This window comes from Rhinolophus hipposideros (assembly GCF_964194185.1).
Source record: "Rhinolophus hipposideros genome assembly, chromosome: 17".
NCBI classification, from domain to species: domain Eukaryota; kingdom Metazoa; phylum Chordata; class Mammalia; order Chiroptera; family Rhinolophidae; genus Rhinolophus; species Rhinolophus hipposideros.
Window position 1 is genome coordinate 25,621,116 of NC_138063.1, and position 17,999 is coordinate 25,639,114.

The window sequence follows — 17,999 nt, forward strand, 5'->3', positions numbered from 1 at the left end:
CCCTTGATCAATTACTGTATGTTTCCATTTGGATTGTACATAAACACCTTTTCTCTAAAACAGTTTTACTTTACATAAAGACAGAGAAACGAAATCTTGAAGTGCAGAGTCCTGAATAATTCTAGGCAAAGGGTTGATAAGAACTGAATTCATGTCTGCTATGATTCACCACCATTTCTTGTCAGGATGCACAGATGTGATCACTTGTGTCCTGACAGTCCTGATGTCCCTGTCTCGGTGGCTGCTTCAGAAGCAACCTCTTATGGACATTCAGTGCATCCCTATCCCTTTCACCACATGACTCTTCCTACTGCATTTCCCCCCAAACATAATGGAAAGACATTTAGTTAACATAGTTTATTGTTAATCAATATTTTTATAAGAGAGGCCATTCACCATGGTAAAAGCTAGTTTTGAAAAGTTACAGTATTCATACTTTGAGTTCCATAAAAAAATGAGTCATTTCTTACATGCTATGAATCACAAAATTTTAAATACTTCATAAATTTAACTGGTTTTGTTGGACAAAGTTATTACTGCGAACTTTTAAGGTATAACATCAAGTCTAGACGAGAGGGTTTTCATCCGAAACACTTAAGACTGTGTGCCAGCAAGGCCTGGCACGCACATCATTGAGAAAAATATAGGTGGAAAGACCAAATTTAATTAAAAAATAAATAAAAAGTATAACTCTGTAAGAACCAATTTCCACCAATTTGTTTTTCTGAGCACTGCTTTCTCTCTAGAAAATCATTTCAGCCTCAGGGCCCAAATGCCAAATAACCTAAATCACTGTTCCTAAGAAACTGACACTGAAAAGAATTTCTTTGTGTAAATAAATCAAGGGACAAAGGTACAAGAGTATTTGTTTTCTACAAAACCCGTTTTAAATTATTACAGAGATACAAATGTGGCTGTGTGAATAACTCCTCTGGTCACTTCAAGGCCAATATATATTTGGTTGACTGAAAAGTGCTTCCCGAAGATTAAAAAATATCGTTCACTCCACTCTAGTGATCATAAAAATCCTATAATATGTCCTGAGAATTGAAGTTTCATCACCCACTTTTCAAAAACTTGAAATCAACTAGTTAAATGAAACTTGTCACACACTTTATATCACTTGAGCATTTTCTTTCTTTTGCACATATCTAGAAGTAATTGAATTTCAGTGGGAAGTGACTACTTGTTTAAACAAACAATTTTTCTTGCAAGCCTTTCTATCTAAGGCAGTTCTGCTCTGTAAATCCATTCTATGCTTCTTGAACTTATACATTCTAACAGGTTTAATTCAATATCTTGCTGTGTATTTTAGACAAGATTGTGCTGCATTCAAGATACAATTTCTGTTACCATGCTTATTCTTCATTTAACAGAGTAACATACACTAATTCAATTTTTCTCCCTAAAACACAGAATCACAAACCTGCGATTCTATTGATGAACATCTCCTTTTTTGCAGGGATAAAGAGAATAACATGCAAAGCAATGGAAAATTTTAAATTCTTCTCTTATTCTTACCATGGATATAAGGAAAATGATTAGAATTCATCTACAAAGAATCTCCAAAGGCCTCAATCAAAGATAAGGAGGAAAAGCTGAAGAGTTCAGATGAGCTTCAACTGGATTTTTATCTTTACTTTGTAAACTAAAGAAAATACAACTGTTTCAGAAAAACAAAAGTACCTAAAGACCATCCCATGATGCAGTGAAACATTCATTTATTCTTACATAATCGTGTAATGCCTTTCTGACAGACACTAATTTTTCTTTTTTTTAAAAAAAATAAATTCAGAAGAAAATGATAAGTTCTGCTATTTAGCAAGTCTAGAGGCATCTCAGCTTTTGTAAGCAAACACTTTATATAGGATGATAAACAATTCTGACTCTAGATCAAGGGACTTCCCCTTCGACGCACAAAGTCTACCAAGTGCCACACAATATGCCCGCTCATATTCAACGAGCTGGGTGCCTGTTTGAAATAACTTTGATACTGATTTTCTTGATGCTTCTCGGTTTTACCCCCGATGCATTCCACAATTTCTGCCATATGCATGATGCTGCCAATATTTTCTCTATAATCCTCTTGTCTGTGTCTTCAATGACTACCTTCTCTTCTAACTCATAAATGTGAGCATATCAAGGAACAGCATTTATAAACTTTGTGATTCTACACAGGTTCCTTACTCTGTAAGACTCAAGTTTCGTCACCTGTAGAACAAATTGTATGTGTGGGATGGCGGGCGTCGGGGGTGGGGTGAGGGCGTGGGATTTAAAAGATCCCTGGCACATATGGCTATTTAATTGATGCTGGTTATTATTATGATACTTTAAGACTTAGCCCTTGAACCTATGTTCTAAGAATTGGCACACTATTTTAAGAACTGGAAGAACTTAAAGTTCACTATCATTTAACTGATGCATATTAAATATGAGGAAACTAAAGCTTAAGAAAGGTGAAGTAATTTGCCTACAGTCAAAAAAGGCTTCTTAGTGGCACAGTAAGACTCAAAACCAGGACCCCCGACTACTTACTTCATCACAATTCTGTCTCTCCAGAGACTGCGTACTCCCTGGTTTCTTTATGGAAGGAGAGCAAATGTTCAGTTCTGACCTAGCCTCTAACCTGTACTTGAAGTTGGCTGACACTCTACCAACTCAATTTCCACATTTCAAGTAACATTTCTCATACTCTCTCTCTAGCCACATCTCCACCAGAAATCTATAGTTATTTTAATAATGCAAATATTTTTCTCATCTCCTAGGTTCAAAGAGGAGAAGAATGAAGGCAGAAGTGAATCAACATTTATTCTGCACCTACTATGCACCAGGTACTCGGTCGGTTTATTCACCCGTAGTATTTCACCTATGAAGGAAGAAACCAAGCTTCCAAAGCAATTTACCTCACCTTATCTAGAATAACAAGTTGTAGTGCCAGAAATTAAACCAAGTCTCTCTGACTTAACCCATTCAGGCATTGTCTATGCTTCAACAAACGGGTACGTGTCTGTGTGTGTATACCTCTACAATTTTTTTTAATGGAGTATCATATATACTGTTCTGCAACGTTTTAAAAATTTAACAATTAATCTATATTTCCCTGGCAGTTTGACCTCATTTTGTTCATCAACAAAGTTCATAAATTTGACATAGATGAAAACATTAAAAAAACTCACTTTTTCTTGATTAGTAAGATAATATCTGAACTTCCAAACAAGATCTTGTTCTTCATATGTAAGTTGCTTGGTTGGTGGATAACTCACAATAATCTACAAAAGAAAAAAAAAGAACTACTTTTGTCAAATACATTCTTTCTATATGTTTCCTACATGTATTTAAAACTTGTCATTTGTCTTAAACATATCTATGCTAGAACTATTATAAGCAAGGATAACATACAGGCAGCCAAGTAAGACTTAAATCTGCTGTACTTATCAATCCCGAAAGGGTATTATTAGAGTGGGAGGGGGAGAAAAAGATGAAAAAGACATACTCCATCTAAAAGTATACAGCTATAGAGCTAATTTAATTCAACCAGAAACAAAATAAACCAAAATAACAAAAGCCTCCCCCCCAAAAGGGAAAAATCCAAACAATAAATGTTTCTCTCATCGCGTTAATGCGTGTGACAATGCATGCGTGCACACCCAGGCCCCCGTCAGGCAATGCACCTTAGAGCCAGGTTCTAAGACCGCTGTGTCACAAAAGTTTATAGTATTTGTACCTCTGTCTCCAGAAAGCTCAATAATAATAAAACTACAGAAATGTGAAATTGCTAAAATCAGGTAGGGTTCATTACGCTGGAAAAAACATCCATCTAAATCACTTTTTACTGAAGTGTTATCACATCCCTTGCAACCAAAATACCCATTTAATTGTTTTTACATTAACATTTTATGAATTCTTACATTTAGCTGATCTCTTGTGGCAGCATTAGGTTTGAGATCATGGTCAGAAGGTCCACTTCTTAAACTCCGGGCAAGCTTGTGGTGTTTGCTCTCAACTAAATTCTCCTAAAAATTATTTTAAAATATTAATCAACAATGCAAACGACCAAAAGCAAGATTCAATAGCCAGTTAGAAACAGAAAGATATTTATTTGAGACCATTTTGTGATACTTAGTATTTTATTTTTGTTACAACTTCATAGTCTCCTAGGTATGTTTTAAAAGTATATCACCATTGTGAGATAGGGAAACTAAGCGTGCTTTATGCTTTACCGGTGCCATAATATGCACGCACATGCCATTCCAGCTTCTTAAAACAGCTACCCCTCCTTCTCCGGTATTCAGGTTTTCATCCACTCAAACATCACCTTCACTCTAAGATCTTCCCTGACAACCCAGAGTAAAGCATCCCCTCTTCCTATGAGCTACTAAAGACCTTGTGGTATCATTGTATCTTAGCAGTTTAACTGCCAGTAGTAACGGAGGGCAAGGACCATGGTACTTCAATAGACATATTTACTGTTAACTATTTCACCTGGCCAAAATGGTTATGTTTCTAACATGCTGTCTTTGCTTCAGGAATTTTTATTTTATTTATTTTTGTATGGGTGTACTGTCTGTTAATGTCTTTTTCCTAATTTTCAGTTGGCTTTTTGATCCTTTGTTCTTCAGTTTCTAAGAGTTCTTTATATTGCAAAGATTCAGCCCTTTGTGATGTAAGTAACAGATAGTTTTTCCCAATTTGTCAGTGGTCTTTTGACTTTGTTGTGGTATTTTTGCCATACAGTCAATTTTCTAATGCAGTCAAATTTATCAATCATTTCTTTTACGGCCTCTGGATTTTGAGTCATCGTTAGAAACTCAATTTAGTCTACAATTGAGACTAAAGTACGAGTAAAATTTTATTTTTTAATATTTAAATCCCTGATCCACTTGGAGTTTTTCCTTCTTGATGGTGTGAGGTATGGATCTGAATTAATTTTATCTTTTTCCAAATGGCTCATCGGTTTCTCAGCACTATGCTCCAGTGATGAAATACCACCTTTATCATCTACTAATCTCCATACTCATTTGAATCTATTTCTGTGCTTTCTGTTTTCTTCTACCAATCTATTTGTATATGTACATGTGCTAGTACCACACTGTAATTATGTTAAGTTTTATAGTCTGTTTTATTGTCTGATATAGTTGTATACCAGGTCAGTGGCACTCAGTTACTTTGTTAAAATATATCCCTCTATACAGTAAAGGGGTAAGGAAAGTAGTCTACCTTTTTAAAAAAAGAAAAAAGAAACAAACAAAAAAAAAGCTTTTGTTTTGTGCTTGCTTGCTTATATTTAAAACTAAAGACTTTTAACAAGCGCCCTACTTTTTGTTTTTTGTTCTTAATTAAGCATTCATTACGTTAAAGCTGCAACTGTTGATGAGCATTTTCTTTAGAAAATACACTAAATATACAGACATCTCATTTACCTGACATTTTGGTAGAAGTCACACAAAATTGATACCTATGATTCCAATATAACAAAACTTGTTTACTCTTGGGAATTTTGTAGGTAACGACCAAGTATATACATTTGTGTCTTTCAAATATCCAGAATGCAAAATATTTGATTTTATAATGAAAATTCAGTGTCAATTTTAGATATATCAACTCAACATTATTATGCTGCATAGGGACTGTGAAGGTATATAGGGTGTTTGTTTCTAAAAGATTCCCAAGAGACTTTTTTTTCTAACTTTTTACTCTTTTTTACTCTTTTTTTCCCTATCTCTTCCTCTGATGTTAGGCCATTAGCCATTACTTCCTGCGTGAATGACCGGTATTTACCTCTGTCATCATGTTTTCATCTTCCAATGTGCTACGTTTAACCTATTACTTTGGTCTCATTAGGAAGGTAACTAATCTAATTAGAAATTCATAAAAGAACAAAATGGTTCAGAATGATGTAAATGAGTTATAAGTATGAATATCACGGTATCTATTTTGCCACTAAAAGGATTTTTTTGTCTGGAACTTTCTAAATCTAAAGTCATGTAATTAAATCTCTGTTGCAAAGCAGGAATTCTTACTCTCTCATATCCATGAGACAGCTATCTCAAAAACTCCAAAACTCCAATAAGTAGGCATCTCAAAACTATCTAAGATACCATGATTCAAACTGAATTGTTCTAGTAACTACAATAATCTTCCATATTTTGCAACCAACCCAGCCCCCCTAAAATTTTCACCCTTTGATCCTAGTGTTATATCCTGGTATAAACTAAGTCTCCATCTTTACAATGACAATCTTTTAAACACAGGCAGCATAACTCATTTTATTGCACTGACGAGGCGTCCCCCCATCTCTCTCCCTCTCTTCAGGCCTCCCTATTCCCTAAGACACAACAATATTGAAATGACGCCAATTAATAACCCTACAGTAGCAGCTAAGTGTTCAAGTGAAAGGAAGAGTCACACATCTCTCAGTTTAAATCAAAAGCCTGAAATGATTAAGCTTAGTGAGGGAGGCATGCTGAAAGGCAAGATAGGCCCAAAGCTGGCCCTCTTGTGCCAAACAGTTAGCCAAGTTGTGAATGCAAAGGAAAAGCTCTTAAAGGAAATTAAAAGTGCTACTCCAGTTAACATACAAATGATAAGAAAGCAAAACAGCCTTATTGTTGATATGGAGAGTTTTAGTGGTCTGGATAGAACATCAAACACGCCACAACATTCCCTTAAGCCAAATCCTAATCCAGAGCAGGGCCCTCTCTAACTCTCTTCAATTCTATGAAGGGTGAGAGAGGTGAGGAAGCTGCAGAAGAAAAATGTGAAGCTAGCAGAGGTTGGTTCACGGAATTGAAGGAAAGAAATCATCTTCGTAACATAAAATGAAAGCTGAAGCAGGAAGTGCTGATGCAGAAACTGCAGCTGGTTATCCAGAAGATCTAGCTAAGAGAATTAATGAAAGTGGCTGCACTAAACAACAGATTTTCAATGTAGAGGAAACCGCCTTATGTTGAAAGAAGATGCTGCCTAGGATTTTCATAGCTAGAGAGCAGAAGGCAATGCCTGGCTTCAAAGCTGCAAAGGACAGGCTGACTATCTCGTTGGGAGCTAATGCAGCTGGTGTTTTAAGTTGAACCAATGCTCATTCACCATTCTGAAAATTCTACAGCACGTAACAATTGTGCTAAATCTACTCTGCCTCTGATCTATTGATGGAACAACAGTCTGAATGACAGCACATCTGTGTACAACATGATTTACTGACTATTTTAAGCCCACTGTCGAGAACTACTGCTCAGAGAAAAAGATTCCTTTCAAAATATTACTGCTCATTGACAATACACCTGGTCACTCAAGAGCTCTGATAGAGATGTACAACTAGATTAATGTTGCTTTCATGCTAGCTAACACAACATTCACTCTGCAGCCCTGGATCAAGGAGTCATTTCGATTTTCACGCCTTATTAAGAAAACCATTTTGTAAGGCTACAGCTGCCACGAACAGTGATTCCTCTGAGGGATCTGGGCAAAGCAAACTGAAAACCTGGAAAGGAGTCCCCATTCTAGATGCCATTGAGAATATGCGTGATTCATGGAAGAGGTCAAAACATCAGCATTAACAGGAGTTTGGAAGAAGTTGATTCCAATCCCCATGGATGACTTAAAGAGGTTCAGGACTTCAATACAGAAAGTAACTGCAGGGGGTGGGGGGTGGGTGATGAGGGTAAAGGGGATCAAATATATGGTGATGGAAGGAGAACTGACTCTGGGTGGTGAACACACAATGGGATTTGTAGATGATGTAATACCGAATTGTACACCTGAAATCTATGTAAATTTACTAACAATTGTCACCCCAATAAATTTAATTAAAAAAAACATTAAAAAAAAAAAAGTAACTGCAGATGTGATGGACATAAGAAGAGAACTGGAATCAGAAGTGGAGCCTAAAAATATGACTGAATTGCTTCAACCTCATAATAAAACTTTAACAGCTGAGGAATTGCTTCTTATGGATGAGCAAAGAAAATGGTTTCTTGGAACGAAATCTACTCCTGGTAAAGATACTGTGAAGACTGTTGACGTGACAACAAAAGAGTTAGAATATTATGTAAACTTAGTTGATGAAGCAGCAGCAAGGTTTGAGAGGACTCCAATTTTGAAAGAAGTTCTACTGTGGGTAAAATGCTATCAAACAACATCAAACTCTACAGAGCAATCATTTGAAACAAAGAGCCAATCAATGAGGCAAACTTCACTGTCTTATTTCAAGAAATTTTGGAGTGGTCACAGCCACCCCCAACCTTAAGCAACCATCACCCTGGTCAGTCAACAGCCATCAATATGGAGGCAAGACCGTCCACCAGCAAAAAAGATTACAACTCACTGGAAGCTCAGATGATGGCTAGTAATTTTTAACAGTAAAGTATCTTTTAATTAAGGTATGTACATTTTTTTTTAGACATAATGCTATTGCACACTTAACAGACTACAGTATAGCATAAGCATAACTTCCAATATAGACACTGGGAAACCAAAAAATTCATGTGACTCGCTCTATTGCAATGTTTACTTTATTGCAGTAGTCTGGAACCGAACACGCAGTATGTCCAAACTGTGCCTGTAGCTGTTCTCCCAAGTCCTCACTTTATGACCACATGCCCTAGCTCTTTCAATAATCCAAATAAAATGGCTCCCCAACTCTGTATCATCCTAACGTTATTTTTGCATGACGGTATTTCTTGTAAGAATTCCATCTGAATTTGATTCCAGATAGCTGAGTGGATTTATAAATCAATTTTAGATAACTGAGGTATACTTTTTAAAAAGAAAGTGTATGATGTGGATCTAAGCTATAATCATTCTGGAATAAAGCACTTTCATAAGAAATTTGACAATAACTCACCATACACATCTGAGGGTCAGGAACTTTCACTATCTCAAAGCTGGTTAAAATTGGAGATGACTCATCACCATCCTGGATTACAATGTAATAAGTTAAAAAATACAAATAAATAAAATGTAACCAAACAAAACATAATAATGTACACTGTAATGTATTTAATTCTATTTAATGAACATCATTCCTTCCTTTAAAAAAATTGATCTTCCTTCAACTGTATTTTAAAATACGCATCTATTTTTTACCTTTTGTTGCTGATAAAACTTTTTGAGAAAAATGAAATCTAACAATAAAAATTTGTAATCGGTTTTAGAAATACGAGGTCTGGAAATAGCAGATTGCTTTTTTTCTTTTTCTTTTTTATACTTTGTTTATGACGGCAGTGACTCAAAAATAATATGTCCTAATTTTTCAAACATGGAACAAGAAACAACATAATTAAAATATGGCACAATGGATGTGTTGCATCTCTTGCAAAAACTACTGAGTGGATGTTTGTAACTTCAAATGATCACAACTGAGCTCCATTCAGAAGCAGAATTTTAAGTGTGGGATTAATGTTACTCAAATTTATACACAGCTAGAGACTCAGCAGCATTGACCCTGAGAGGGGTGCCTACTTGACGTAATGTAAACTTAAATAATGAGAATCAATTCTTAAGAAATAAAGCTGTCTTATTTTGTTGGTATTATCATTTTTGAAGAATGTTGGCCTTTAGTTTTATCCAATTCAGGCAAGAAAGGTAATTCAGCATAATAAATGTCACTGCATACATACTGGAAAAGGCTACACTAATTAATAATTACGGTCAAATTCATTTCCTCACATTTGTACAACTAACAAAGTTTTTCTGTCAATTTCCAAATGCTACTGTATTTTTAATTTTAGATATGTTCAACAAAATCAGGACAAACTGAATGAGGGCAAGTACTTTGTGACTTTACTTTAGTTCAGTAATTGAGTCTTAGAGAAAACCACAAATTCCCACAGCCGTGTTTAACAGGCTGGTTCTCAGTCACGACACCAGAAAACACATTTATCAGCCCGACTGTGACAAGTAATCTTCACTAAGGCTATCTGTCACAAAAGACAAGTGACAAGAAAGTCTATTTCCATTAGATTCAATGCACTGGCCCAGCAATCTTTACACTAAGTGGAAATATGACAGGGTAGGTACACAGGCATTAATTTATGGGCAATTTTCAAGAAGCAGTAGAAAGGGGTCGAGAACCTTTTCAAAAATACTTGAAACTCTTCTAATTTCTATTCTGTTATTATTTCATCTATTAACAAAGCTGTCTTTCAAAAGATCCTTCACATCTCCAATGTTCAAAAGTACCACCTCCATTAGCATGCTTTTGCAATATAAACTCCATATGGGCAGGAAACATTGCTTTTAATGAAATCACATATAGTATAAAATGTAAAATATAATTTTATTAAAATGTATCCATGACAAAATTTCACTCACCTACATTTCCCTTTCTTTTTAACATAGTTTTTCTAATGAATTAAAAAACGTTAGTCTATCTTTCTACCTTCTTTTTTTCCCTAGGGAATATAATTTATAAAATAAAAAACTGAAACAAGTTAACATTTCCTACCCTTTTGCTAAAGGAAAGGGAGACAAGCTTAAGGAAAAAAATATAAACTTGAAAAATATAATAAAAGTGATATAAATTAACTATACAAACCCTATACCTCCATTATGAAAACATCCTTCAAATAATAATTTAGTTATATTTAAAAATCACTTGTGACAGCTTTAGCAAACAACACTAAAATTTAAATGTAATTTAAAAGTGCTGTTTCTAATAAATATACTGCATATAAGCTTAGCTATTGGATAGAAGAAATATTATTCTACTATGCCATGCATCAAAAGTCTGTCCTCATTCACACTGATTTTAAGCATTTGTCTAAGCATTTCTAAAATAATTGAAGGTACCTGATTTATGTGGTTTTGAACTGTGCATAGAATTATTTCTGTAGCACTTAAATGAAGGCTCTTCAACAAGCATTTAAGGCACAGGTGTTTTTCCAGTAGCTACATGTCAAACATATTTTAATTTCTTTCACACAATGAGCAGACCAGAAGAAATCCAGAACTGGATATGTGTTATTACTCAGCCTACTAATAACATAATTTTCTTAATTCTGCATGTATTATGTAAATAAATGCAGATCTGTAGTCTTTCACACGCATACTTATGTTAGAGTCACAAATACAATTCCAACACATTATATATACCCTCAAACAACAAACAAATCCTTAACATTTAACAAATTACCATTTAAAAATGATTCCTTTTTTACTTTTCAAATGAATTCTAATTGTTAATAAAGCTATTGCTTTAATGTCCTACGTGCCAATTTGCAGAACAATTAATCAAAAAGTTTTTAATCTCTTGCATATTTATTGAATTCTGTAAGCCAAAACTGCATTACATAAATGATTGGCTTTTATAATCTTGTTGTAGCTATATGATTTGATTTGTGCATACATAAACAGCTGCTGCTAACAGCTGTCTACTGCCATCTTGCAACCAAATAATTCATCTCAGTGGGAACAACAGTAATTTTTTTAATGCTTCCCCTCCCCTATACTTTAGAGACCATAAACAATTCCAAGACAAATACCTTTTCATAATAAACGATACCATATTCTTTATCATCACACTTGACACATCGAAACTCAACCATCAAGTACATGAAATTAGAACTTCGTTTTTCACTCTAAAAAAAAAAAAGAGGTGTTTTGTTTTGTTTTGTTTTTAAAGAAAAGATCATCTTTAACACTCTCTTAAAGAATCAGTATATATTGTTATTCCCAATTCAGTAACACATGGATATATAAAGTACAACTTAAAATTTAACCAATTTTTATTTCATTATTATAAATGAAATTGTTCCATGTAGCACTACTATTTTATTACATATAGCCCTGCTGTTGAGCCAGTAGTACCCACTATTCACTTATAACTCCCTCCTGAAACTTAATAACACTGTTGCTTTATTCAGCAGTTTGGATTTTATTACATAAAATCTTGACCATATTTTGTATGCATTTGTATGTGAACTATTTTGTTTCCAAAATAAATATTTTTTTGTACTTCTAACAATTTTAAGCAAAGAACACTCATCCTTAAACCATATGATTAATCTAACTATAGCAATTACTAAAAGTATAACAAAAATCAAAAGTAAAACAAAGCATGTTACTAAGGACTGAGGTCAATTATTTTCAACACATATAATCTTTACAAGTTTTTCCAATTTATACATGGTCTTAAGATGACTTGCAGTCGTTTGTAAATTATTATCAATAAACTTTAAATATACTGGGAAATGGTTACTTCTTCCTGAACATAGAAAAATGTTGACTCTGTGTATCAATTTGTCCCCTTAAAAAAGCACAAATGCTATGTTAATAATGAAGTCTAAAAGGATAATTAGTCTTCACCCAAACAGTTTTTAAAATAGCTTTAAATCTAAATGTATACCATCATAAAAAGCTAAAAGGTCATTTAAATTGATCAGCTTTTATGAAGCATATTATATAGTCTATTATGGTAATAGTAATGGTCTCTGTCTTCTAAAGAGGGTGGAGAGAATGGGAAAGGTTGGACAAAGTGAGCCCTAACATTACCCTTTCTACCCTAGGGATACCTAAACTGAAGAATAGAAAAATATGGGTAAGCATTTTTATTAAACTAGTTTTAGAGGGTGATTATTATAAAAATTCAAAACAGTAAACTTTTCTTCCAGTTTAAATATATGAGAATGCACTATAAATAATTTTGTAAAAGGTTCCCAGTATTCACACTGAATATCAAAGGTGTTAAATACCACTAATTTCTTTTTAAAAAAATGAACAATGCTAGCATACAACTTCTACAAGTGTTGGTTGTAAAACTAAACATTACTCTCTCTTTCCACCTCCTGAAAACTTTTCAGAGAACACTGATCTGTGGAAGTCACTATAAGCTAGGTATATCACAAAACTGGTTATTTCTCTTTCCAGATGTGATTAATATAATTGTTACTTCTGCTTTCTAGATATCAAATGTTAGGCCAAATACCTAGTGTTTCAGTGCAAATATAGAAAAAAAGAAAAAAAATGTGTTCTAACTTTTGGAAAGAGTTTCGTTCAAGGATCTTTTGCACATATTCTACATAAATACACAAGATCAAGAAATAAACTACTTGAACCCCATAACTTTATTAAAGGTTCAGAGTCCTATATGACATAAGGACAAGAAGTACATAAGACGAAACAACCAAAATGTCCTTCGATAGATGACTGGATAAAGAAGTTGTGGTACATATACACAATGGAATACTATTCGGCGTTAAGGAAAGATGATATAGGAGCATTTGTGACACCATGGATGGATCTCGAGAGAATAATGCTAAGTGAAATAAGTCAGACAGAAAAAGCAGAGAACCCTATGATTTCACTGATATGTGGTATATAAACCAAAAAGAACAAGACAAACAAATGAGAAACAAAAACTCATAGACACAGACAATAATTCAGTGGTTACCAGAGGGTAAGGGGGTGGGGGATGGGTGATGAGGGTAAAGGGGATCAAATATATGGTGATGGAAGGAGAACTGACTCTGGGTGGTGAACACACAATGGGATTTATAGACGATGTAATACAGAATTGTACACCTGAAATCTATGTAAATTTACTAACAATTGTCACCCCAATAAATTTAATTAAAAAAAAGAAGTACATAAGACAAGAAGTATCTTAACTAGGAAAAGGACTTGCTAAAGCTTATTTAAGGTCACTGAAGAGGTAGCACTGTACTGAATCTGAGTTGCCATACAGAGTTAGAACACACAAGTGAGGCATCAAACTTATACGGGCTTCACTTATGTGATATTTAGTATACTTATAATATCCACTACCTACTTCATGGTTGGACATAACATTAAAATATAAGAAAGGCAGCTATCTCAAGTTTTCTACTTATTAATATAGAACTCCCAACTACATGTTACCCCAATAATCCCACATTTGTTAGATACCTGGCAATGAATAATTCTTCTTTAAAAAATCTTGATTTAAATATCTGGAGAAAATAGTTTGAAATAAAAAAGAGAAATACAACCCACCTCATTTATCATTTCAATTTCTCTAAATGTCAATCTGTCCAGCCAATCTACTTTCACCATGTGTCCTTGTCGATGGGCTTTGGTGAGCTGCAGAACAAATATAATGGAGAAAATGTTAACGTACATCTCACAGAAAGAAAGATAAAAAACACTAATGCTCATCCTTTTAACACCATACTGGAAGTGATGGCGAGTATAAAACAGAGACTAGGAATAAAAAAATAAAACTGTCTTTGTTCACAGATGACATGATCACCTACGTAGAAAATATGAGAGAGCGGACAAAAAAAACCTCCTGGAACTAATAAGCAATAATAACAAGGTTACAGAATACAAGGTTAATATACAAAAGTCAATTACTTTCCTACATACCAGCAATGAACAATCGGAATTTGAAATTAAAGACACAGAGATATGTAAATTATATCTCAATACAGCTATTAAAAAGAAAAAAAAAGCAACATTTACATATATTAGCACCCCCAAAAATGAATGTGGTGAAAATATAACAAAATCTATAAAAAATCGATATGAGGAAAACTACAAAACTCTGATGAACGAAATAAAAGAAATAAAAAAAAGCAGATGTGGAGGGTGCCACAAAAATGTATACACATTTTAAGAAAGGAAAACACTACATTAACTGTAATACTCAATATATACCGATAACAAAAATGAACACAAGTTACGTTTAACTTCTGCAATTACAGGAGGCACTCAAAGTGGTTACCATCAGCATCCAGACACTTCTGATTATAGCAAACTACTCTTGAGCATAGATACCATCTCTGAAAATGTTTACACATTTTTTTGGCACACCCAGTATATTCTTGTTTATGGATAGGAAGATTGAGTATTGTCAAGATGTCAGTTCTTCCCAACTTTATTTATAGATTTACTAACATCCCCATAAAAATCCTAGAAAGTTATTTCGTGGATAACAAAATGATTCTAAAGTTTATATGAATAGACAAAAAATCCAGAAGAGCCAATACTATATTGAAGGAAAAGAACAAAAATGGAAGACACTATCCAACTTCAAGAATTATTATAAAGCTACAACAATAAATGTAAGGCAATTTGGCACTGGCGAAAGGATAGAAAATAGATTGAACAGAACAGAGAGCCCACAAATAGACCCATCCAAATAAATATAGTCCACCGATGTTTGACAAAGGAGCAGAGGCATTACAATGGGGCAAAGACAGTCTTTTTCAACACATAGTGCTGGACTAACGACATCCACATACAAAAAACTGAATCTAGACAGAGAACTCAAAATGCATCATAGGCCTAAACGCAAAATGCAAAACTATAAAATTCCTATAAAATAACATAGGAGAAAATCTACACGACCGTGGGGTATGGTGATGACTTTTTTAGATGCAGCACCAGACATGATAGATGACTGAAATCATTAATTAGCTGGACTTCATTAAAATTAAAAATCTTTTGCTCTGTGAAAGATATGGCCAATAAAAATAAGAAGACAAGCCACAGATTGGGACAAGATATCAAAACACACATTTGATAAAGAACTGTTATCCAAAATATACAAAGAACTCTTAAAACTCAACGAAAAAATAAGCAATCAGATTAAATAACGGGCCCTTAAGACAACTCACCAAAGAAGATACACAGATGACAAATACTCATATGAAAAGGTACTCCATATCACATGTATCAGGAAAAATGCAGATCAAAACAATATCCCTAAACACCAATGAGAGTGGCCAAAATCTGGAACACGGACAATACCAAATGCAAGTAAGGATATAGGACAACTCTAGTTCATTGCTGGTGTGAAGGCAAAATGGTACAGCTACTTGGGAAGGCAAGATAGGGGATTTTTCCAAAACTAAACATAATCGTACCATACCATCCAGGAATCACACGTCTTGGTATTTTCCTAAAGAAGCTGAAAAATTATGTCTACACAAAAATCTACACAGAAATGTTTATAGCAGCTTCATTTGTAATAGCCAAAACTTGGAAGCAACTCAGGTGTCTCTCAGTGTTGAATGGATAAATAAACAGTGGTACTCACAACAGTAAAACATTATTCAGCATTAAAATGGAATGGACTATCAAGCCATAAACAGACATTGAGGAAATTTAAATGCATATTACTAAGTGAAAGAAGCCTATCTGAATGACTGTTGTATGAGTCCAACTATATACATTCTGGAACAGGTAAAACTGGAAAAGGTATAGAGACAATAAAAAGATAATTGGTTGCCCAGAATTGAGGGAAGGAGGGTTGAATAGGTGGTGCACAGGATTTTTAGGGCAACGAAACTACTCTGAATACTATGATGATGGATACCTGTCATTATACATTTGCCCAAGCCCTTAGAATGTACAACTCTAACAGTGAACCCTGAGGTAAACTGGAGACTTTGGGTGATAATGTTGTACCAGGGTAGGTTCATCAAATTTTTTTTTTTTTTTTTAGTTTCATCAGTTGTAACAAACATACCACTCTGGTAGGGAATGTTAATAATAGCTATGCATATATGGGGGTAGAAGGTATGCGGGAAAGCTCTATACCTTCTTCTTAAAATTGCTTTTATCTCACCTTCACATTTGATACATGCGGATACATAACAGAAACCATACACAACTATCAAGATAAGAAAGGCTTGGGCTAATGACTAATCATTGTTTTGTTAAAGAAAAACAATTAAAAAATTTTTTGAAATGTCCACAATCTGACATCTAAACTTGCCAAAAAAGTCATTTTCACTTGTTTCAGAATTCATGTTTGCCGTTCATATTACTTCCTATGTAGAAAGCATATTCCTAGCTTCCCTACATGAATACTAAAGATGACTGTTCCCAAACTTACGAATAGCAACCAAAGAACGTATAGTCAGGACAGCAGTACCGTAAACTGATAAAGCCACTTTGGACGACAAGTTTAAATTATCCTGGATACATTCACATTTGTGTATCATTATTTAGAATAAAACAAATTTAGACATAAAAGAATGTACATGTCCATCTACAGTGGGAATTGTTACGTAAACGATGGCACACACACTATGAAACGCTACAATCACAAAGAAAGGAAAACCAATGTACCCCGACAGGGAAAGATCACTGCAATACTGTGAATGCAAAGCAACTGCATCAGGCTGTTTGCAAGTCTGCCTCCTGCACCGGACTCTGACAGTGAGAGCAGAATTCCTAGATATTTCTCTGCTTCATTTAGTTTTATAATTTCTGCAGAACTGGAACGTTACCACTCAAAATGTCCCCTAGCCACCTGTGCTATTGATCTACTACTATGTAACTAAGCACCCCAAACCTTAGCGCCTTAAAACAACATCCATTTTATTCTTTTTCAGGATTCGTGGAGAAGTCATCATTATGAGGGACACATGGATGTTTTTTTTTCTATTGGTCTAACAGTCTCTGCTGAGGCTATTGTCATTTGGTGGCTGGAGCTGGAATGTCCAAGAGCTTCACTCGCATTTCTAATGCCTTTGTAGAAGAGGGTGGGCTCAGCTAGCAGACCTGGGTGGTGGGGCCTCTCTCTTCCTGCTTCTACTCCCAGGGCTGCTCCATCTCCACGGTCTTTCAACACAGTCACTCCATCAGGGTAGCAAGACATCTTACATGGAGGCTCGCTGTTCCCAGAAGTGCAAAACCAGAAGCGATCAAGCTGTCTTAAGTGTTAGGCCTAAAACAAGCCGAGCATCACTTCGGCTGCATCATGTCACTGAAAATGAGTCACAGGGCTAGTGCAGGTCCAATTTAGAATGGTACGAATAGTGGGAGGCACGTTTCATGGAGGACAATCTTTGAAGACTAGCTAGCACAGCACTTCTTGGGAAATCCAATCATATAACCAATTGCTCAATTACAAAAGAGCAGGGGGAGAGAATCTGGAGATGGCAGAATTTGCTCATGGCTGCACTTTAGGCAGCAGGGAAAAGTCTAGAATTAGCTTTCATAATTCCTAAATGATTGGCCACTGCTTTCCTCTCCAAAATAATCTACAACGCTCTGACAGGCTACATTCCTGT

The 17,999-nt window shown here is 34.8% G+C and overlaps 1 protein-coding gene across 2 annotated transcripts in view; it reads right to left on the bottom strand.

The window, feature by feature from the left end:
- PIK3C3 (phosphatidylinositol 3-kinase catalytic subunit type 3) overlaps positions 1-17,999 on the bottom strand; it is a 129,298-nt gene that overhangs the window by 80,967 nt on the left and 30,332 nt on the right. For both annotated transcript variants that reach the window (XM_081078333.1, XM_081078334.1), the window contains 5 exons: positions 13,969-14,055; positions 11,481-11,576; positions 8,843-8,914; positions 3,909-4,013; positions 3,177-3,269 (listed from right to left, as the gene is read on the bottom strand). In XM_081078333.1, the coding sequence (XP_080934459.1) occupies positions 3,177-3,269; positions 3,909-4,013; positions 8,843-8,914; positions 11,481-11,576; positions 13,969-14,055 (453 nt within the window). The remainder of the gene's footprint in view (positions 1-3,176; positions 3,270-3,908; positions 4,014-8,842; positions 8,915-11,480; positions 11,577-13,968; positions 14,056-17,999) is intronic.